We start from the raw sequence: 23,398 nt of genomic DNA on the forward strand, positions 1-23,398 counted from the left end.
TTTAAATGAACAGGTTGAAGTAAACAGTTTACAGATTAGTTTGAATCATCTGTGTGATCTTTTACAATTTTTGTTGTGAACTAAATATTTAAATGCTGTTTATGATTCTGACTTGTCACACATCACAGTTTTACTCACAAACAAGAAGTGGTGAATGTGTTGTGAATCAGTTCAGTCGAATCATTAAAAAGATTAATTTGCAAATCTGAAAACAGGAAAGCTTTTAAGTATGTCTGGTGGCTGAAACATTCCCTATGTAGTGTGCACTATAGATAGGCAAAGCGGCATCTTCGTCTTGAGTTGTGAGTGTAATAGTGTGAGTTGTAACATTGCTACAAAAATGCTGAAACAGAAACAGTCAGATGCATTCGACATTTTAAAGTGCTGGACTTAAAATAAAACCATAAACTCAAATATAAAAAAACAAAAACAACTTGAAATATTTTATTTCAGCTAGTTGCCAAAGCAATATTCCCTATTTTTATTTAGTTTAACTTGATGTACTTAACAGGGATATTATTGTTAAAGGGTTAGTTCACTCAAAAATTAAAATTAGCCCATGTTTTACTGACCCTCAAAGCATCCTAGGTGTATATGACTTTCTTCTTTCAGATGAATCCAATCGGAGTTATATTAAAAATTGTCCTGGCTCTTCCAAGCGTTATTATTGCAGTGGGTGGGTGTTTCTGTTCAACAGTCCAAAATAAGTGAAATAAAGCGCTCGCATCCATAATAAAACATGCCTCACACGGCTCCGGGGGGGTGAATAAAGGTCGAATTTATGCATTTTTGTAAGAAAAATATCCATATTTAAAACGTTATAAACACTTTTCTCTCACTTCCACTAACTGTCATACGTGTAAGCCGTTCCGGCGGATGACGTAGGACATAGGCATCCATTATAAAGCTTAGAAGAGTCAGGACAATTTTTAATATAACTCCGATTGGATTCGTCTGAAAGAAGAAAGTCATATACACCTAGGATGCCTTGAAAGCGAGTAAAACATGGGCTAATTTTCATTTTTGGGTGAACTAACCCTTTAACTAATACTAAAACCTTCATTAGTTGAAATAAAAACGTTTTCATTTAGTTTAACTTGTAGACAGTTAGTTTAATGTCTGTTTATATAAGACATATTAAAAATAAATAAGTAAAAATGACAAAACACACAACAAAATTAATGAGACATTAACTAACATCGACATGAAAACAAAATATGAAAAAAACGAATTAAAATATTAATAAAATTTATAATAGTATATAATTGATATGATAATAACACTGTTGCTTAAACTAAAACTCAAATAAAAATAACTAAATACTATTTATTAAAAAACAGTAACTTATAAAAATGACAAACAACAAATTTACTAAAATTTTAAGTAAGTAATTAAAACAGAAAATACTAAAATTATTTAGACTAAATATGTAAAATATTAGAGCTAGATTCAAAATATTTAAAAAATAATAGTATCTTAGTGATACTAAAATTACATGGTTCATGCTTTTCAGATGTTGGTCTATGGTTACATAACAAGCAGGTACACAAATATCTAAAATAAAATACAATTATTTATTTATTTGAATTAATTATTCATTTTTTTATCAACTCATGAACCCCTTCTGTTCCCTCATGAATCTCAGAGTTAATGGATGCATGTCTTGATAGCTTAACTTCTAACCGTGATGTTAATTGGCTGTTAATTGCAGGCCACAGAGTGGGGTGTAGATGAGAGCACCAGGAGGTCCTGCCAGAGCAAAGGAAAGACTGAGGTGAGAGATGAACACTGGGATGTGGAGTATTTGGTTTAACATAAAGCTCTGTTACTGAATGGACTGCATGTTATAGAGTGCACCATTAGGGTTCTGGAAGTAAACTGTAATGTGTGTGTGAAATCAAATGTTTCTTCACTCTCAGGATGAGTGTCAGAACTATGTCCGTGTCCTCCTGTTGAACGGCAGTCGTCTGTTCACCTGCGGCACTAATGCTTTCATGCCCATCTGTACGACTCGCCCTGTTACGGACATCTCCAGCGTCCTGGAGTCCATCAGCGGTGTGGCCCGCTGTCCCTACGACCCTCGACACAACTCTACAGCTATGATAACTGAGAGTGGAGAAGTCTACGCAGCTACAGTGACTGATTTCTCTAGCCGCGACCCGATTATTTACCGCAGTCTGGGGAACATGCCACCCCTGCGGACCGCACAGTACAACTCCAAATGGCTCAATGGTACAGTGGGACAACACACAACTTATCAATCAATCTGGAAAATCCTGTAAAGAATAGGGTCATTTATGTCATATTTTACATTAAAATTAAAATAACACCTGCATATTAAATTATATTTTGTTTAAAGAATATCGAGCATATTTTAGGACATTTATTATGTTTTTTTGTATTTTTTTGCATTATAATATTATTTTCATGATTTAGCTCATTTTGACCTATATTCTCATATAGGTCTGAAAAAAATAATGATAATTTAATTGTATTTTTTATTTATAAATCATGGTAGTTATTTTTTTACTTGCCTTAATATATTTATTCATATTTGTGAATTAATATTTTTTTACTTATTGTATATAATGAAGTATCAAAATATTGTTTTAGAAAATAGAAATTAAACAAACACAACAGTTAAATATCTGGATATATTGTTTATGATTAAAAATGTTGCATTAAATACTTAATATACTTATTTTTACTGTGGTAACATTTATTTTTAAATAAAAATGATTATATTAGCTTATTTTAGAAAGAAAATTAGAAGAAAATTCAACAATGAAACATGACAAAAATTAAATAAACTCAAAAGTTAAGCATCTGGATATATATTTTTTATTTAAAAATGTTGCATTATTTCATTACAACATATTTTTACTTTGATAAAAAAATTATTTTAAATAAAAACAAATCATCCAAATTGTTGCATTATATATTGTGTTTTTCACTGTGATAAAAAATCTGTATTACAGTGATGAGAATCACCAGTGAGAACAAAAAATGTAAAGGATTGTGAGGGAAATAATATCACAATTCAAACATCCTAATAGTCTTAAATATTCTTCAATTTCTTTAAATAAAACTTATTGTTTTCTTCTGATTTTGGTGTGAAAAGTGACCTGGCCATGTTTTTGCGATTCACCCTTACATTTATGTCTGTTTATTGAAACAATGAACTTTTTTGTATTTTGTCATGTCACGCCACACCGCTGTCACTGAAAGTAAGATATCCAGCTTCTTCCTTCCCTTCATCTCTACAGAACCTCACTTTGTCTCTGCATACGAGGTGGGCCGCTTCACGTACCTCTTTCTGAGAGAGAACGCAGTAGAGCAGGACTGTGGGAAGACGGTCTTCTCTCGTGTGGCCCGCGTGTGTCAGAATGACATTGGTGGTCGTTTCCTGCTGGAAGACACATGGACCACCTTCATGAAGGCTCGACTCAATTGTTCCCGCTCTGGAGATGTTCCCTTCTACTACCATGAGCTGCAGAGCACCTTCTACCTCCCTGAGCAAGATCTCATCTATGGAGTCTTCACCACCAACGTGTGAGTGGATGCTTCATGAAGTAGTGAACAGTCACACGGCAGGAATTTCATTAGGCCAGAGCAGGATTTGCAACAAAATAAAAATTCCATTTATTAATGTCTTGTAAGCTAGAAGTTAGTTTAAAACAACTGTTTTCTATTTGAATATATTGTAAAATGTAATTTATTCTAGTGATCAAAGCTGAATTTTCTTGTCACATGATCCTTCATTTTGTTTTACGTGGATATTGGAAGTACAAAGCCTGGTTCAGCCTACATAAAAAATCATAGTTTGGCATCCAAATACATTGCAAATATGGAAACATTTGGATTTGTGCCAAATTAGAGGCTACATGAGCCCAGCGTCTGTTTCTGTTTCAGTTTCAGTTTCGCTTTAAATTAATTTGTTTTGTCTTGTCGTTTATATAGCCTCTTATATGTTCCTTGTTCTGTTCTGAGTAAAATTAAATTTAAATGTTTTGTTGTGGAGTGAGGTGGACTAAAATAGCATATTGCCTACTTATGTATATAGTTTTTTCTAATGTTTGTAAACATTTCACTTTATTTACTGGTATTTCTGAATGTAATAAAATGTGACTTAGCTGTTTTTCTCGCAAAAACGATTTTATTTTATATTTGTAGCATATTTTTAACCATGCAGCAAAATTTTTTTAAAGTTATTTTTATTAGGATAGGTCAGTAGAGATATGGCAGGAAAGTATTGGGTGGAGAGAGGGGTGTGGGATTGGAAAAGGACCTCAAGACGGGAATCGAACTCGGGTCGCCATGAGCGCAGTTGCACTGAATGTTGATGCACTAACCACGAGGCTATCGGTGCCTACAAACATGTTAAAATATTTTAAAAAATTACTAAAATTGAACAGTTTTTCAACAGTTTAGCTAACTGTATAAATCAGACAAAATTTTTACTGTCAGTTAACGATTAATTAGTTAACCAGTTGGTATGAGCATCCCTAGACGCAACATTTATGGGAGGAGAATATTAAACTAAAACATGCAAGGTGATTTACTAAGGTTTGCGGGGGTCAATTTACTGCTACTTGTTCCGTTCAACTACCAAAAAAGCATATCGGAAATCACCTTGTGCTTGATATGGCTGCCTTAGTTGCTAATTTGCTTGGTCATTATGGAAATTATCCGGCTCCATCTGTGTTCTTTCATTTGTGTGTTGTCAGTAGATCACCAGCAGAACTAATTTGCCCTCTTTAGTAAATCTAGCTCTTAAAATCTTACATTTGAACACTACTGTTTTTCTATTAAGATTTTCATTTAGAATGTACAGCTCCACACCGTCTTTCATTTCTTCCTCTCATTCACAGGAACAGCATTGCTGCGTCAGCAGTGTGTGCGTTTAACCTCAGTGCCATCACACAGGCCTTTAACGGACTCTTTCGCTATCAGGAGAACCCTCGGACCAGCTGGCTTTCCACTCCCAACCCCATCCCAAACTTTCAGGTGAAGGAAATGAACTGCTGCAGCTTCCATTTCAAAGCATTTTACTTTTACCCTGAAGCCAACTCACAATTTTATTCAAGATGTTTGGCACAAAATGCAGTAGTCAGTTCGATTTAGATTTACCGTTTCTCTAATGTGCAGTTCTTTGGCTCTAACGTCCTCTTTCTCTGTGACAGTGCGGGACAGTGAATGATTCAGGTCCAGGCGGTAATCTAACAGAACGCAGTCTTCAAGACGCCCAGCGGCTCTTCCTCATGAGCGAGGTGGTTCAGCCCATCTCCACGGATCCTCTGGTCATGCAAGACAACATCCGTTTCTCCAGACTGGCTGTGGACATTGTTCAGGGGAGAGACATGCTCTACCATGTCATGTACATCGGCACAGGTCAGGAAGGAAAAGAGTTTAACAATCACACTTTTATCCTCTAATGATGTGCACTGTGGTTCTAATAGTTTTCTTTCATTGACCAATCAGAGTATGGCACCATCATCAAGGCCTTATCCACAACTAATAAGAGTCTGCGTGGATGTTACTTGGAGGAGATGAGCATTCTCCCAGAAAGCATGCAGGAGCCAATCCTGAACCTGCAGATCCTGCACAGCGATAGGTCGCTTTTTGTGGGACTTCCCAGCAGAGTGCTGAAGATCCCTCTGGAGAGATGCTCTAACTACAGAACTGACCTGTGAGTCGCACACATGCACACATCAACCTGGACATGCACTTTAGTCGACTAGGCTTTATGAATAATAGCCGACTAGTTTTCTAAAATGTTTTGAAAGAGCAAAGCTGCATTTATTTGATCAAAAATACAATAATATTGTGAAATATTATTGCAATTTAAAATAACTATTTTCTGTTTATTTATGTTAATATGTAATTTTCAGCATCATTACTCCAGCCTTCAGTGTCACATGATCCTTCAGAAATCATTCTAATACGCTGATTTGCTGCTCAAGAAACATTTCTGACTATTATCAATGTTGAAAACAGTTGCTGCTTAATATTTTGTTGTTAACTATCATACATTTTGTCTAGGATTCTTTGATATATAGAAAGTTTGTAATATTTTAAATGTCTTTACTTTTTATCAGTTTACTGCATCCTTACTTAATAAAAGTATTAACTTATTTTAAAAAAAATCATACTGACCCTAAACTTTTGAATGGTGGTGCATTTTCACAGAAATTAACAGAAGTATAATAGTCTACTAATAGATTTTAAAAAAAAGTGGTAACAAGTGACTTCTTTGGAGCTGAATGCAATAAGATCTTCAACTTCTGTGAATAGAACACCTATTAATTGTAAAACATCATTCAAATGTTCTTGGGGTTCCTCAGGGTTCTTGTCTTGGCCCTATTTTATTTCCCTTATAGATGCTCCCACTAGGATTGATCTGTCAAAAACATAATGTGGCGTATCACTGTTATGCAGATGACACCCAGCTGTATCTTCCTTTGAAATGTGATGATGATTCCAAACTTACATTGTTGGAGGAAGTAAAGGTCTGGATGTCTTCTAATTTTTTGCAGCTAAATGAGTCTAAATCAGAGATGGTGATCTTTGGTCCATCGAAGGTAGCTGAAAAGCTTGCAATTCACCTTGGCCCCTTAGCCACCAATGTTGGCAAGCAAGCGAGGAACCTTGGAGTGATTTTTGACTCGGAGCTGAAATTTGATAGACAAATCAATGCTGTGGTTAAAGGTAGTTTCTGTCAACTGAGGGGCATTGCTAAATTGAAGAGTTTTTTTGAATTTTAAAGATTTGGAGACTGTGATACATACTTTTATTTCATCCAGACTTGACTATTGCAATTCTTTATATCTGGGGCTGTCTAAGAATCTGCTCGCTCTGCTGCAATTAGTGCAAAATGCAACGGCCAGACTGCTTACTGGCACGAGAAAATGCTCTAGTATATCTCCTGTACTGGCCTCTCTGCATTGGCTGCCTGTTCATTTTAGAGTGCAATATAAGGTCTTGCTAACGGTTTTTAAAGGGTTACATGCCCCAGAGTATATCTCTAGCCTGTTACAATGGCGCTGTCCTGCTAGACCGCTAAGATCGTCTCAGTGTCTTATTTTGAATGTTCCGAAATCAAGATTAAAGACTAAAGGGGATCATGCTTTCTCTGTGGCAGCTCCACGACTCTGGAATTAGATCCTGTAACACGTTGGAAAGTTTTAAATCCTTGCTGAAAACACATCTCTACTCTGTTACTTACAACTGCCCTTAGGGGTGGAGTCTGAGTAGTGACTTGTATTGGGTGTTTTTTTTTTTGTGTTTTGTTTTTAAACGTGCTATAGAAATAAATGTTGATTTGATTTGAAAATATATAATGCATGCATCACTGGAAAGAAAAGGACTGATTTACATTACAGTTGTAATTGGTTCTCAGTTATCGGAATATGGTTATTTGGTGCTCAAGAAATGTTTATTATTATTGCCAATGTTGAAATCCGTTGTGCTGCTTAATATATTTGTGGTAAATGTGACACGGTTTTCTCAGAATTCTTTGATAAATCAAAAGTTTCTTTAATGTTACTTTTGATCAATTTAATGCATCCTTGCTGAAGATAATGATATTCATTTCTTGAGAAAAAAAAATCACACTGACCCTACATTTTTGAATGGTAGTGTAATTTCACTGAAATTACCTTGTACCAGATTCCTGAGAAGTATAATAGGCTACTAAAAGAAAAAATGATTTCTTTGGTCCTCAATGCAGCTTGAAGAATAATTGTGTCAGACTCATTGACAACAGACTCCTGAGGTCAGAGCGTCCTAACCATGAACAGGATTGAACTGTCACATTCACGTTGTATCAGTACAGAACTCCTGAAGCCTTTAAATTTCCGGATCCCGTTTGCAATGATTTTGACAGTGAGTACCTATTCACACATGATAGTAAAATGCACAGTTGCTGTTAAATTACAGCAAAGGCTGATTACAGCACATGTCCTTCCAAGCTGCTAATGCCCTTCAGACAGGAAATGAAGCTCAAGGAGATGAAGTGAATGACAGTACTTATGAGCAGTCACAGATATTATTATCTCATAAATCCTCCGCCACTGGCCGAGAGGCGGACGAATGATGAACTAGGTCATTTTAAAAAAAGTCACTACATCGTGTTCTCCACTGCTGCTATGAATAGAACACCTATAAATTGTCGAACGTCATTAAAAATATATAATGCATGCGTCACTTCTTGCAGGAAGCGACTGCATTTACATTCGAGATGTACTGTAATTATGAAAATAAATCATAAAATAATGGCCTCCAAATGGATGAATTGGGCTTCAGAGCTGGATTTGTAAGAGCTTCGTACAATTTTGTTCCCTAATACGTGGTAAATTGAGTTAGAAAATCAAGCAAAAATATTTTTTTGGGATCTGCTAAACGCCTTCAAGAGCTCCACATAACACCGTATTTAAAATACACCATAAAATAGAGATGTTTGCAGCATGTCACATCAGAAGAGGTTTTGCATGTGATCTGTCAGTTTAGAGGCACATATGTGCTTATGATTCGAGGGTGTTGGTAATTACTTTAGAGGTAGGAGAGGGTCTTTATGTGAGGAACGTGATTCTCAGACTCTCTTCCTGACTTCATGCCACAGATGTTGTTGCACAAACACTCAGAGCTACACGAGGCGGACACGTTTGATGCTAGAAGCTGTTATGGGGTGTGATGGACTGTGTTTGCGAAGCCGAATGAAATGAAAAAAGTCATTTCATTACATATTCTCCCCCACGCACACATACACCCAGGTGGCAAAAGGTCAAATCTCACAAGATGTTGCAAATAGCTCTAATTATTTTATACCAGTTTTCATCTATAGAGTTTGATTGACCTGCAAGTGTTTAGTCATGTCATTATAATTTTATATAACCTTTAATGTATGTAAATTTATTCTCTTTATGCATCTCTAGCACATTTGCAGTTTTCTAATGTTGCCAGTGTTTATTAAACGGATGTTTAGTTGTTAGTGGGACACTGAGACACATTGTTATATTTGATTTGGGAGTGAAATATAAGTGTATACACTACTGTTTAGAAAGTTTGGGGTCGGCTTAATGTTGTGAAATATTATTCCAATTTAAAATAGCTATTTTCTATTTTAATATATTTAAAAATGTAATTTATTCCTGTGATGCAAAGCTGAATTTTCAGCATCATTACTCCAGTCTAAAGAAACATTTCTGATTATTATGATAGTTGAAAACAGCTTTGCTGATTAATACTTTTTTTCAGGATTATTTGATTAATAGGAAGTTTGAAAAAACAGCATTTATTTGTCACAGAAATCTTTTGTAACATTATTTATAAATGTCTTAGCTGTAACTGTTAATCCTTGCCGAATTAATTTTGTTAAAAAAAAACTAAAAAAACCCCCAAAGGCCCCAAACTTATGAACAGTGGTTAATATTTGATTATATGCATGTGCTTGTAATTTACTGGTAATTTGCATTGTTTGCTTTTTCATTCTTTGTCCTTCTTAAGAATGACACATTAAAATACTGAAACATTCTCTTGAATTAATCACACAGTCTCACTCCACTGAACCCAAAGGACACAAGAAGAAAATAAGTCTGTTGGCTCTAATAAATCACCAGAGGTTCTGTCAGATGTTGTTTATCTCCCAGAGCAGGATTTGAGGTTTATTGTGTCTTCTCTGTAGTTACTGTAACAGTCAGATCATATCATGCTCTGATCAGATGCTTAGATCATATTTACACTTAAGCGTAGTCTCTGACTTTGATCTCAATATAATAAATCTAAGTGATGTTTAGATTATAGACAAAATTTGCAAAACATTCCCTTGAGATTTAATGATCAGTTTGAGAAGGATGGTATTAGTTTTAATATTTATTGCACTGAGATTTATTCTTCAGTTATTAAGCTCTACAACATCCTGTAGAATTCAGTTTCTGCCCAATCTCTCCTCTCCTTTTTCTGTTTTGCCATTAAGAAGTTCTGATGAGCAGACAGGACACTTTTTATGGTGGTATTTATTAAGGCCTTGTCATTGATATGTGATTTTGTAATCGTAGGGATTGTCTGGGTGCCAGAGATCCGTACTGTGGCTGGGACCGGAAACAGAAGCGCTGTACGACGATTGAGGACAGTTCCAACATGAGCCAGTGGAGCCAAGACATCATAAAGTGCCCTGTAAGACACACTTTCAGACAATATCATCACACATATAATAAAAATCACAAATTCCATCTCTTTATTATCTCAGGTGTTTCTTCAACACGGTAGTATGATTAAATAGAGAGTAAATGGAGATTTTTGATTAAGTCTCCTGTAACTTCGATTATTATCTTTAGCAAAAGACCCTCTGTTCTGTTCTGTTCTGTTCTGTATTCTGTTTTATTATTTTCTATACTAATATATCTTTTTCTGTTCTGTTCTGTTTTTATATTCTGTTATATTCTTCTCTGCTTTGGTATATTCTGTTTTCCATTCTGTATTCATTTATTTTCTATACTAATCTATCATTTTCTATTCTGTTCTGTTCTATTCTATTCTATTCTATTCTGCATTGTTCTGTACCGTATGCTTGTATTCTGTTCTGCTGTATTCCATTCTGTTCTGTTCTATTCTCTTCTAAATTCTGTTCTGTTCTATTGTATTCTATTCTGTATTGTTCTGTACTGTATGCTTGTATTCTGTTCTGTTCTATTCTCTTCTAAATTCTGTTCTATTCTATTCTATACTATGTGATTCTGTTCTGTTTTATTCCATTGTATTCTGTTCTATTTTGTATGCTTCTATTCTTTTCTGTTCTGTATTCTATTTTATTCTTTTTTATACTAATATATAATTTCCTGTTCTTCTGTTCTGTTCTGTTGTTCTATTCTGTTATATTCTATTCTGCTTTGTTATATTTGGATTTCTATTCTGTATTCATTTATGTTATATACTAATCTACAATTTTCCATTCTATTCTATATAGAATCTGTATGCTTGTATTCTGTAATGTATGCTTGTATTCTGTTCTGATTTGTGTTTATGTTTTATTCTGTTCTATTCTGCACAAGTCTATTCTGTATCTGTATCTCTATTTTCTGTTCTTTTCTATTTTATATGCTTCTGTTCTGTTCTCTTCTTTTCTATTCCGTTATATTCTCTTCTGTTCTACACACTTCTATTTATTTCTGTTCTATTCTGTTCCATATTCTGTTCTACTCTACATTGCGCTACTCTACTCTGTATCATTTTCTTTGGGTACACCAGAAATCTCGTATGATTTTTTTGAGCTGGTCGTGAAGAATCAAATTTCTGATGAAGCGCCTTGAAACAGAGCCTGACGGCTGACCCAGCTGATCCGAACCCTTCATCTGACAATGTCAATTACACGCTGGTGTTCTGCACGATGGTTGGCCAATGTCACTCCTGTTCCCTCTTGACACTTCATTAGGTCCATAATTAGACATCACAAATTTCCTATTATCTCTGATGGTTGATATCCTCCGAGGAGCAATAATAAACAAACCTCATTTTCTACAACGTTGTGAAAGCTTTGGCTTTGTCCCAAGTTGCATACTAATATTATGCATTAAAAGTACTTGCTATTATGCTAATGGGAAAAAAACCTGTTGTTTCCATAGTAATGGCTTTAAGTTGAGACAGTAAGAGAGTTTCTCTCAAACTTTTGCAGAATGTATTGGTTCCATAGTTATGGCGTAAATCAACACTAAGTTACAACATGCACAGTATGCACTACTAAATATTTGTGATTTGCAACATTAAACATTAAGCATATAAACAAAATATGTACGGTAGATTATAGTCAGAATTAACATGGGATAAGTAGTGGACTGATTGGATTGCACTGGAGTTCATATTTTGCACAAAATACTTTCTTTCAGCATTATATAATGATGCTGACATTTACATTTTAAGAGAAAGAACATTATGTGAATGTGGGAGTTGTGCTGCTACTGTCTCAATAAATCATTTGTCCACTGCACTTTTACGTATAACCTGTAAGAGCTGTTACTGTTTTATATTTAGTCATGGTAACATTTTACAGTAAGGTTCTATACATTAATATTAGTATTTATATTATTAATGTTAATGTATTTAATATCATGAGTTAAAAATGGTCAATATTTTTACAGCATTTAATATTTAGAAATATTAATTTATAAATGTACAACATTTATTTATATATAATGCAAACATTAACCAAGTGTAACGATTAGTCCACTGGAGGCGAGCGTAGTGAGAACCCAAATGCAGTTTATTTACAATGTGATCCATAAGCCGAGACTTGACATGAACAGACTAGACTCACCGACAGCAGGTTACAACATCAATACACGACAAGGAACAAAGGCAATGACATGGCTACTTATAGCAAACAAGACTGGACACATGACAAGAACCAACCAATCAGAATGTGACACAAAGAACAAAGGGAACCAATAGCATGAAGACATGAGGGCAAGGGAAGCATGAAACAAACAGGAACCGTGACTAAACTTCAAAATAAAAGACATGAAAACATGGCACAAAACCCACGTTACATATACCCCCCTCTAAAGGCAGCTCCAGGCGCCCCAAACAAAACCTAAAATCCCAAGAAGTCCAGGAGGGTGGTTAAACAAGGGAAGGGACGGAGGGCCAGGTCCATTCAAGGGAACAGGGTCCAAATTGCAGAACAGTGGTGGGCCTGGGCCGTGGGGCAGAGGCAGACAATAGAACAAAGGAGGCCATGGAGCAGAGGCAGACAGTGAAACAATGGAGGACCTGGGCCATGGAGCAGTGGCAGACCGTGGAACTGTGGAGCAGGAGACCACCAGGTCAGATCCAGAGGTGCTTGGAGCCATGGTGGAGCAGGCAGAACAGGTATCCACAAAGGCGGATCAGGCGAGACTGAAACAGAGGCTTAGTTCACACTGCAGGTCTTAATGCTCAGATCGGATTTTTTTCTGAAATCCGATTTTTTTTGAGCTGTTGTTCACATTGTCATTTAAATGCGACTGCCATCAGTCTCATGTGTGAACCGTATACGGCCCTGAAGTGACCCACATGCGCAGAAGACGACGTGACGTCAGTGTTTGCGGAAATAAAAATGGATGCTGCTCGTGTTAGCAATTTTTAAGTTAATGTGCAATCGGAGCATAGATAGGTTAGCAGCGGCCTCAGTGGCCGTAACAGAACAGGCAGAGAACTCATGGACGGCCTCCGTGGCCGTGACAGGACAGACAGAGAGTTCATGAATGGGCGCCACCACCTTGGGAGGTTCTGCAGCGGAAGCCACCACCTCTGGAGGCACTGGAGTGGATTCATGGTCAGGAGAGGCCTCTGAGGCCGATTCATGGAAAAGAGAGGCCTCTGAGGCGGACTCGTGGACAGAAGAGGCTTCAGGGGCAGATTCTTAGACAGGAGAGGCCTCAGTCAAGTTACCTTTATTTCTATAGCGCTTTTAACAATACAGATTGTGTCAAAGCAACTTTCCAATATCAAAATAGTGTGTCAATAATGTAAAATCACAAGATTAAACACTCAATTTTCAGTTAAAGGCATTTCATTATTGAATTCAATGTCATCGTCCAACTCAGTTCAGCTTAATTAGTATCTGTGCAATCAAGTCGACGATGTCGCTGGAAATTAAGTGTCCCCAACTAAGCAAGCCAGAGGCGACAGCAGCAAGGATCCAAAACTCCATCGGTGACAGAATGGAGAAAAAAACCTTGGGAGAAACCAGGCTCAGTTAGGGGGCCAGTTCTCCTCTGACCAGATGAACCAGCAGGTTGTTCCAACTGCAGCAAAGTCCGATTGTGTAAAGGACTCATTTGGTTCCCGTGGTCTTGTCCCGATGGCTGTCTAGGTGACGAGGTCCTCACTGGGGATCTGTCTCTGGGGCTCATCTAGGTGTCCTGATCTCCGCTGATGTTCAGGGCTGTAGAGGTCGTCTCTAGGTGCTGATCCACCATCTGATCTGGATACGGACTGGATCTGGGTGGCTTCGGTGATCTTGGAATAAGAAAGAAACAGACTAATATTAGCATAGATGCCATTCTTCTTATGATTTAACAAGTACATCGGGTGTTATGGGAAGTGTTCCTGGTTCCGGTTGACCTAATTAATGCAGCCTAACAATCCTTTAATGGATTTGAATATTAGAAGCGTATTAGTGTATTATGTGTAAACCAGGTTAAAGACATGGGTCTTTAATCTAGATTTAAACTGACAGAGTGTGTCTGCCTCCTGAACAGTGTTAGGTAGACTGTTCCAGAGTTTTGGCGCTAAATAGGAAAAGGATCTCAGGAGCACAGTGTGCTTCCTCCTGCTCCCACATGCTCAGACTAGCAACCACCATTACAGGAAGGGCAGCAGAGGGTGGCAGGACCTCTAAGATGGCTGGGCTTGAGAGTGCTGACGTCACCAGGATGCCTGCAGCTCTCACTGACATCATTGGTAAGTCCAGTGCTAGCTGTCAGTCTTTTCAGTCTTGGCCTGTACTATGGCCTCCCCAAAAAAAAATCCTTAGGGAAACTTGCTTGGCAACTGTGGCATGGCAAGGCTTAGGCGTGGCAGCCATCTTGGCCGGGTAATCAGGCGTGGTGGCCATCTATTTACAACGTGATCCAAAATACAAACATAATCCGAGACTTGAGACATGAACAGACTTGAGTTGGCGTGGACAAACTAGACTCACCAACAGCCGGTTACAACATCAATACACGACAAGGAACAAAGGCAACGCCATGGCTACTTATAGCAAACTAGACTGGACACATGACAAGAACCAACCAATCAGAACGTGACACAATAAACAAGAGAACCAATCAGAACGTGACACAAAGAACAGGGGAACCAATAGCATGAAGACATGAGGGCAAGGGAAGCATGAAACAAACAGGAACCATGACTAAACTTCAAAATAAAAGACATGAAAACATGAATATGACAAAACCCACGTTACACCAAGATAATTTCTGTTTGTTGTGTTAATTAATGCAAACTTTTGCAACCTTATTTAGTGCCCTGATTCATTTTACATACAGTTCCTGAATATTATTTACATATTTTAAATATGCTATTTATGACTATTTATTTAACTTATTTGTGTCTCATTGGGAATGCAATTTATTACTGCTGCTACATAAAATAAACAAAAAAAATGAAACAACATCAAGTTTTTTTACACTGTTTATTAGGGATGTAACGATATCAAAATCTCACGATACGATAATATCGCATATGAAGTTCACGATACGATATTTATTGCGATATTTAAAAAAAAAAAAGACAAACGAAGAAGCGTTTACAGTTTTAAAGGCTGCATGTTGGATCAATAATAGTAAACATTATGCGACTACAAATTACTTGGAAAACTATGGAAAACTTACTACAAATTTGCAAATGAAGTACCAAGTTAACTACAAACTAACTAATAGTTATTGCCCTGCTCCCACAGCAGAACTGATGATTTCTTGAGCTTCCTCCTCATTGATAGGCTGAAGTTGAATATCTGAGCCGCAGGGGCATCAGAGGAAGCTGAAGGGGGGTGTTATTATATGAATTCATAGAAGGGCAAACTGATAAGCATTACATTAACAATTTTTGTCATGCATCAGGGAAAAACCCTCAGTTGACCTTTTTTGATTATACCATTGAAGTACAGTGAAAGTTGATGCAGGTCTCGAAATTTCTTTTGCTATTAATTTTAATAACATTTGAGCGCTTCTGTGGTCTGAACTGCTGGATGAATGGCACTGAGTTCTGGTCAATTGTTACTAATCCAGACTCACAGTAGATATTGGTATTCACCTCAATGGGCACACTGCACACCTGCTCCCTTAAGATTACACATGCATGGAGATGAATTTGAGACAGTTTTTATCCTGTGCATTACATGAACCACCTTCTACTGCAGACTGACACATGGGAGAAACATTGAATGTATTGTACATGCTCTTTACATCACTGCTGTTGGCTAAATTGCTTTGAAAAATTTGATTATGTGTAGACTTTGATGACTGCAGTTCAACTCTCAAATTGTGATTACAAGATTTTGTCTTCAATTAAGGCATGGATACCATTTTGATCTTTTAATCATAAAGGTGAAATGTGTAATTTCTGTGCCACATACATCATCAAATGTAATTGCAAAAGTAATGACTGGTTTCAAGAAGGTTTCCCTTGTCACACTTTATTTTAAGGTCCAATTCTCGCTATTAACAAACCATTAACTGTGACTTTTGCCTCATTCAACTCCTAATTTGCTGCTTATTAATAATTAGTAAGGTAGTTGTTAAGTTTAGGTATTGTGTAGGATTAGGGATGTAGAATATGGTCATGCAGAATATGTGCTTTATAAGCACTAATAAACAGCCTATATGTTAAAAATAGGCATGCAAATAAGCAAGTAGTTAATACTAAGAATTGGTCCCTATACTAAAGTGTTACAGTTTCCCTTATCTTTTATTGGTCAGTTAAGCAGATAAGCAGTTAAGCCCCCAAACTCATGTGACCCTGGACCACAAAACCAGTCTTAAGTCGCTGGGGTATATTTGTAACAATAGCCAAAAATACATTATATGGGTCAAAATTATTGATTTTCTTTTATGCCAAAAATCATTAAGTAAAGATCATGTTCCATGAAGATAGTTTGTAAATTTCCTACTGTAAATATATCAAAACTGAATTTTTGATTAGTAATATGCATTGCTAAGAACTTCATTTGGACAACTTTAAAGGCGATTTTCTCAATATTTTGATTTTTTTTGCACCCTCGGATTACAGATTTTCAAATAGTTGTATCTCGGCCAAATATTGTCCTATCGTAACAAACCATACATCAATGGAAAGCTTATTTATTCAGCTTCCATGGTTATAAATCTAAATTTTGAAAAATTGACACTTAAGACTGGTTTTGTGGTCCAGGGTCACATATCATCCGTTGAACCTATTTTGCTATGGTTACACCATAACATTCCTTAAAAATCACTGGGTTTATAACAACCAAAACTGGTAGCAAAATAAGACTAAGGGGTCACACTTTATTCTAAGGACCAATCCTCACTACTAACTAACTATTAACTATGACTTTTGCCTCAATAAACTCCTAATTTGCTGTATTACTAACAATTAAATTAGTAATACAGCAAATTAGGAGTTTATTTATTTGTTAAGTTTAGGTGTAGCATAGGATTAAGGGATCAAAAATATGGTCATGCGGAATAACACATTAAATGTGCTTTATAAGTACTAATAAACAGCTAATATGCCAGTAATATGCATGCTAATAAACTGTTAGTTTAGCTAGTTAATAGTGAGAATTGGTCCTTAAAATAAAGTGTTACCTACTGAAGTTATTTATAAAAGGAAGTTAAAATCTGTACACTAAGAGGTTTATCCTGAATTAAGTTTGAAAACAAGTACAAAGAGATGCAAACCTTAAATCTGTACTTAAAACATGCCTTGTTTGCATTTACATTTATAGGAGCGTAACCTCACCCAGGATGGTGGATTTGGCCAGTGGTCACCATGGCAGGCTTGTAACCATGACGACGGAGGTGAAGGCACCAGCACATGTCAGTGTCGCACTCGGGCCTGTGATAACCCTCGACCCCAGTGTGGAGGGATGAAGTGTGCCGGGGCCAACATCGAGGTGGCCAACTGCTCCAGGTACACTTACCTTACTAACCCTTATGCTTGTTAAAGTAAACTAAACATGCTTGTTGAAGTTCAGATATACAAAACCCTATAAAAGTAGTTAATTTGACTTGGGTGCGATATTCCAGTCACGTGATAGCTTTGTGTGAGCAACAAGCTGTTATTAATGTCACTGACAATTTTCTCTTCTGATGTAGCTCTCAAATCCCATCCGCACCCCTGCTTATAAACTTTCCACATTGTGATTGGTTACTAGATACACGAGAACCAAGTCATTGTGCTTCACTGATAACAAAACTTATCTCGACGAGCCATATTTGTATATATGTGAGCACATAAAGTATTGTTCAGAACTGTGGGGTTGGTTTGATTTTTAAAATGTTCTTTGAAAGAAGTATCTTATGCTCACTAAGGCTGCATTTATTTGACGAAAAATACAGTAAAACTAGTAATATTGTGAAATATTATTACCATTTAAAGTAGCTGTTTTCTATTTGGATATATTGTAAAATCATAATATATCCACAATTATTTTTTTCAGGATTGTTTTAGAAATATAAAGTTCTAAAGAAAAGCTATTTTATGAAATAGAAATCTTTTGTAACATCATCGATGTCTTTGCTGTCACTTTTGATCAATTTAATGCATCACTAATGAATAAAAGTATTAAATTCTCTAAAAAAAAAAACACTTTGGAATTGTAGTACATATGAAAGTTGTTCTTCACACAAAACACTGTCATGGAAGACTTGAAGTATACAGTTGCACACGTCATATGAATATAATGGTGCATCTAATTTTTCAAGTTTGACAGCATCCACTTATTCACTGTCAATCCACAGGGAATGAAAGCTCATATGGGCTTTGTAAGAGTAAGAGAGTGAGTAAATGATTTTATTTTTGGATGAACTAGGCCTTTATAATCTGGGACTCCCCATATTGAAGTGGCAGGTGTAAACAGTGCGGCTAGACTGATATATGAGAGCCAGAGAGATCAGCCTGAAGTCTTCAATCACAGCCAATCAAAGTGTCAAAGCACATAAAAGTGTGACGCTTTTATTCTGTCTGATTCAGCTCTTCCGTGAGAGAAAGGCACCACCCAACGCTAACAGCTGCAGAGAGTGAGGCCTCGACTCTATCAATCCTGAACACTGATACAGACGTGCTGCGTGTAACATGCGGCTTTACTCATTAACTGCAAGCGGCTGACGCAGCGTTTCTGGTGGAGCAGCTCCTTCTTTGCATGTCCCATTATCCTGCAGTCACTTTCAGTCACTGAATGAATGTTCCAATTATTTCTTCACCTAGAGAGCTTGTTTAAACACACACATCTGGGTGCGAGAAACTAACAGGACGCAATGTTTCAGTATAACAGCAGAAGAGCAGCTGTGGCAGATCTATAATAGATGAGTAATGAGCTGCTAATACATCTTTGTCAGAAAGCTACTGTTAAGTTTAATAAAACTGATGTTACCTGTCAGGCTCTAAAGTTGTGATCACAATCCTGTGCAGTCATTATCGGGCCCTTAGAAGGAGTCGCGTGACTCCAGAGTCTTTCCTTGTTATTAAAGGGGTAATATATTTATTGAAATCTTTAAAATAAATACTCTAACTTTGCAAACGTTGCAACAGTGAAAAGCTCCCAGTTCCCTTATGTGCCTGCTCTACTCTTCACATTGTTTAAAGTCAGAAGAGTGCAGTAAGTATCAGTGGAGTTATTGTTAACTTAAACTAAATCTATGAAAAATCATTTTATAATTGAAATAAAGCTACAAAATATAAATATTACATGAAAATCTTAAAAATATATTTTTTTTGCCTGGGCAACTAAATAAAAGAAATTTAAATTGAAGTCAGGGGTATTATAGTAAACTAAAACTAAAACTGAAACTAAAATTAAATATACATAATAGACAAATATGTGCAAATATGACAAAAACAACAAAATTACTAAACTTTAAAATTAAACTTAAAAATTTAACTTAAACTTAAAATTAAACTTTTCTGTAGCTCAAATAGTAGAGCATGGCGCTAGCAACGCCAAGATCATGGGTTCGATTCCCAGGGAAAGCAAGAGCTGATAAAATGTAAAAAAAAAAACTGTAACTTGAATGCAATGTAAGTCGCTTTGGATAAAAGCGTCTGCTAAATGCATAAATATAAAATGTAAACTGAAAAATATATAAATAAAACACTGGTTCAAAATATATATATATAAAAAAAACTTTAATTGTATCAATGATTTAGTTCTGAAGTAAAATAAAATATACTAAAATTGAAATAAAAGTAAATTTAAGCTGTATATTAAACACTAAATAAATAAAGCTGAAACCTAATCAAATTCATTTTAAATATAAAAATAAAAGAAATTCTAAAAATAAATGAAACGGATAAAATGTCAAAAGCACATAACAAAATTACTGAAACTTAAACTAAATTAAATTGTAAAAATAAAAATAAAAGCTAATTCAAAATATTAATAAACATTATAATAGTATAGAAAAAATACATTGAAAACTATGTGAAAGGTATTTTGTTTCTACACGAGGAAGAAGTCAAGCATCACTTACAATTTCTTCTCAGAAATCTAGTTAGCTGAACGGATCATTCTGATGTCATCATGACATCACAGCCCCGATCACATTATCACATGAAATAACATTTACATATCAACACCTAAACAATATTTAGCAGCTGCAGTGATGAATGATAGTTTAAACTACCATTGGTACACAGAGGCTAGCCAATCATAAGTAAGGTCATTTACATATAGACATATAGACATCTTATAGAAGTCTATTTTATTTAAAAGGACAGAGAGAAGGTGGAAAATAGTCATGAAACAAGTTACTACTGTGGTTTTTGTCCAAGAAACATTGACAAACATTATACAATTACAAAAAGTGACAAATACGGCCTCTTTAATGTACTACTGACAGCCTACCAGATTGTTAATGTGTGGTATCCATGCTAACTCCTGCTTCTGTTTGTTCAGGAATGGAGGCTGGACTCCCTGGTCGTCCTGGGCCGAGTGCAGCACCAGCTGTGGCATTGGATTTGAGGTCCGTCAGCGATCCTGCAACAACCCGGCACCCCGACACGGAGGACGCATATGTGTGGGTCAGGCGCGAGAGGAGAGGTGAGACGAGAGGAAAGATGGACCACAGGCTGTGCTTCATTCTGATTCAGTTTGATATCATTTAATTCATAAAGAAGCCTCTTAAGATTCATTTGTTTGGGACTCAGATGCTATTAATTCACTATAAAAAAACTGAATCATAAGAGTCAAGTGTTAAAGAATCAGCTGGACTACTCTAGCTTTGCTTTATGGTTTTGATTCACTAAAATGAACCAACTCTTAAGAGTCATTTGTTTGATTGTTTAAACTTAACTGAACTGAATCATAAGCGTGTGTTTATTTGAGCTGACTGGAAGATGATTCGGTTTCATTTGTGTGTGTGATTCAGATTGTGTAATGAAAAGAATCCGTGTCCTGTTCCGGTGTCCTGGGTCTCCTGGAGCGCTTGGTCCAAATGTAGTGTTGCCTGTGGTGGTGGAGTCCAATCCCGCGTTCGGACCTGCGAGAACGGAAACACGTGTCCTGGTTGCCCTCTGGTAGGGTCTTCAACTGGTCATAAAAAAAAAAAAAAAACTAATATCAGAAAAAGATGTGAAAACTATGTGTGTTACTTACTGTATCCAGGAGTATAAGGCGTGTAATTTGGACGCGTGTGCTGAAGTGAGGCGGACCACCCCGTGGACACCCTGGTACCCTGTTAATGTGACTCAGATGGGGGCGAGACAGGAGCAGAGGGTCAGGTACACCTGCAGGGCTCTCCTCGCTGACCCTCACGACCTTCAGCTCGGCAAACGCAAGATAGAGACTCGCCTCTGTCCCACCAGTGACGGAGCTGCTGCCTGCGAGTCTGACGGTACACACAGCCTCAGAGACACATACTCAAATATGCACACATCCTGTTAGATAGGGCGGCACGATTTGGAGGAACAATCTAATTGCTCTTTTTCTGGTAAAAATTGTGATTAAAATGTGATTTAAAAAAAAAAGAGCTCTATGTTTGCTATGTTTGTTTGTAGGTACAAGTTAACCTTAAATGTTGTAATTATATATCAATATATTAAAAATAAAATAAAAATGATAATGATATTAATGATCTTTTTGTTTACTTTTATTTTGTAATCATCATTATTATTATTATTATTAACAAATAAAATGTTAAACAAAATAAGAATTTAATAAATAATAATAATAAATATTATTATTATTATTAATAAATAAAAATACTGAACAAAATATACCACATTTTAATTTAGTAGTAGTATTTGTAGTAATACTACTACTACTACTACTACTAATTATTATTATTATTATTTTTTACAAAAGATATTTAGGGATATACGATATTATCGGACCGATATCGGAAACGGCCGATAATGGCTTTAAATGTTCATATCAGCATCGGCCCGATATGAAAAATGATGCCGATATGTCTTGCCGATAAGAGGAATAGGTAAACTCATATGTGCTTAGGGTGTGCTAGCGATCAGCACGTCAGCAGTGTGGCTCATTTTTGAATCAAAGTTTTGCCTGAATGGTGATTGGATTCAATGTTTTGGATCGCTGCATTTAAACTGAGAATGCATGTACAGAATGAAGCGTTCAGTGTGTAATAGTAAACAGTAATAGCACGTGCAGTGGCAGCAGCGGCAGCCTCCCCCGGGTCTTAATGCCCCTTCTGTAAGGTGTTTTAATTCCGTAGGGGGCGCTGTTGGCCTGCTTAATAAAATGAAAGTAAAATACACAAATAACATTTTAGACTGTGTTTCTGATTAAATCAAGCAGTAATTGATGTCATAAAATCATGAGTATATTTTGATTTAAAGGTCAGAAGCTGTCGCTTACATGAACAAAAAAATGTTTTAAACAAATTATGAGCTCTAAAAGATTTTCAGAATTTTTATAACTCTTTGCTTTAGACCATCTACAAATGTTAAATCTTAAAATAAAATGTTAAGGTTACTACTGCATCTTTTTGAAAAAGAAATGTAGCAATTGATGTATAGTTAATTTATAGTTATTTTCAAAGCTTCAATGTACTTTCATTATAAAAGAACTTCATTATTGTTTAATTCTAACAAATAAGTTCTTGTTAAAAACTAACCAAAATTAAAAATATTTTGCTTATAATTTCCACACAGGAGAGGTTTGGTGTTGTTTCCAAACAAAAGGACATATATCGGTATCGGCCAAAATGAGTTGAAAAATATTGGCATATCGGATATCGGCAAAAATCCAATATCGTGCATCCCTAAAAATATTATTAAAAAAATGCCAAAAAATATCAAACAAAATAAGAATTATTATTAGTAGTAGTACATTAATATTTCTGTTTTTATGTAATTATATTAGTATTGTTGTTGTTGTTGTTAAAAATTTTAAACAAAATCGGAAATATTACTGTTGTAATATTTCCCTGTAAAATAAAGTAAAATTAGTATTTAAGAAAAATAATAAAAAATAATAATTGTATTTTAAAAGTACAACTGTAGAATTTACAATACTAATCTTTATGGCTGGTTTAATTTCTTAATTTTCCAATGTTAAACCATCAAACTTTTATTTTGACGGAAAATTGCAGGGAGCCTGTAAAGCTTCACTTTTGTTGACAGCAGTCGGTTTATAAGCGCTTCTCATTATTTGTATGGATAGATGGTAGCCGCGTGTTGCGTTCCTAAATGC

The 23,398-nt window shown here is 35.9% G+C and overlaps 1 protein-coding gene across 1 annotated transcript in view; it reads left to right on the forward strand.

Annotated features, from left to right (window-relative positions):
• The window catches only part of sema5bb (sema domain, seven thrombospondin repeats (type 1 and type 1-like), transmembrane domain (TM) and short cytoplasmic domain, (semaphorin) 5Bb), a 63,439-nt gene that overhangs the window by 34,585 nt on the left and 5,456 nt on the right, over nt 1-23,398 (forward strand). Inside the window, exons 6-16 of the mRNA XM_058780308.1 lie at nt 1,712-1,774; nt 1,920-2,232; nt 3,267-3,552; nt 4,872-5,007; nt 5,184-5,391; nt 5,482-5,689; nt 10,056-10,173; nt 17,468-17,652; nt 20,636-20,779; nt 21,108-21,255; nt 21,344-21,572. Of these exons, the coding sequence (XP_058636291.1) occupies nt 1,712-1,774; nt 1,920-2,232; nt 3,267-3,552; nt 4,872-5,007; nt 5,184-5,391; nt 5,482-5,689; nt 10,056-10,173; nt 17,468-17,652; nt 20,636-20,779; nt 21,108-21,255; nt 21,344-21,572 (2,038 nt within the window). The remainder of the gene's footprint in view (nt 1-1,711; nt 1,775-1,919; nt 2,233-3,266; nt 3,553-4,871; nt 5,008-5,183; nt 5,392-5,481; nt 5,690-10,055; nt 10,174-17,467; nt 17,653-20,635; nt 20,780-21,107; nt 21,256-21,343; nt 21,573-23,398) is intronic.

The sequence above is a fragment of the Onychostoma macrolepis genome, chromosome 06 (genome assembly GCF_012432095.1).
Source record: "Onychostoma macrolepis isolate SWU-2019 chromosome 06, ASM1243209v1, whole genome shotgun sequence".
NCBI lineage: Eukaryota > Metazoa > Chordata > Actinopteri > Cypriniformes > Cyprinidae > Onychostoma > Onychostoma macrolepis.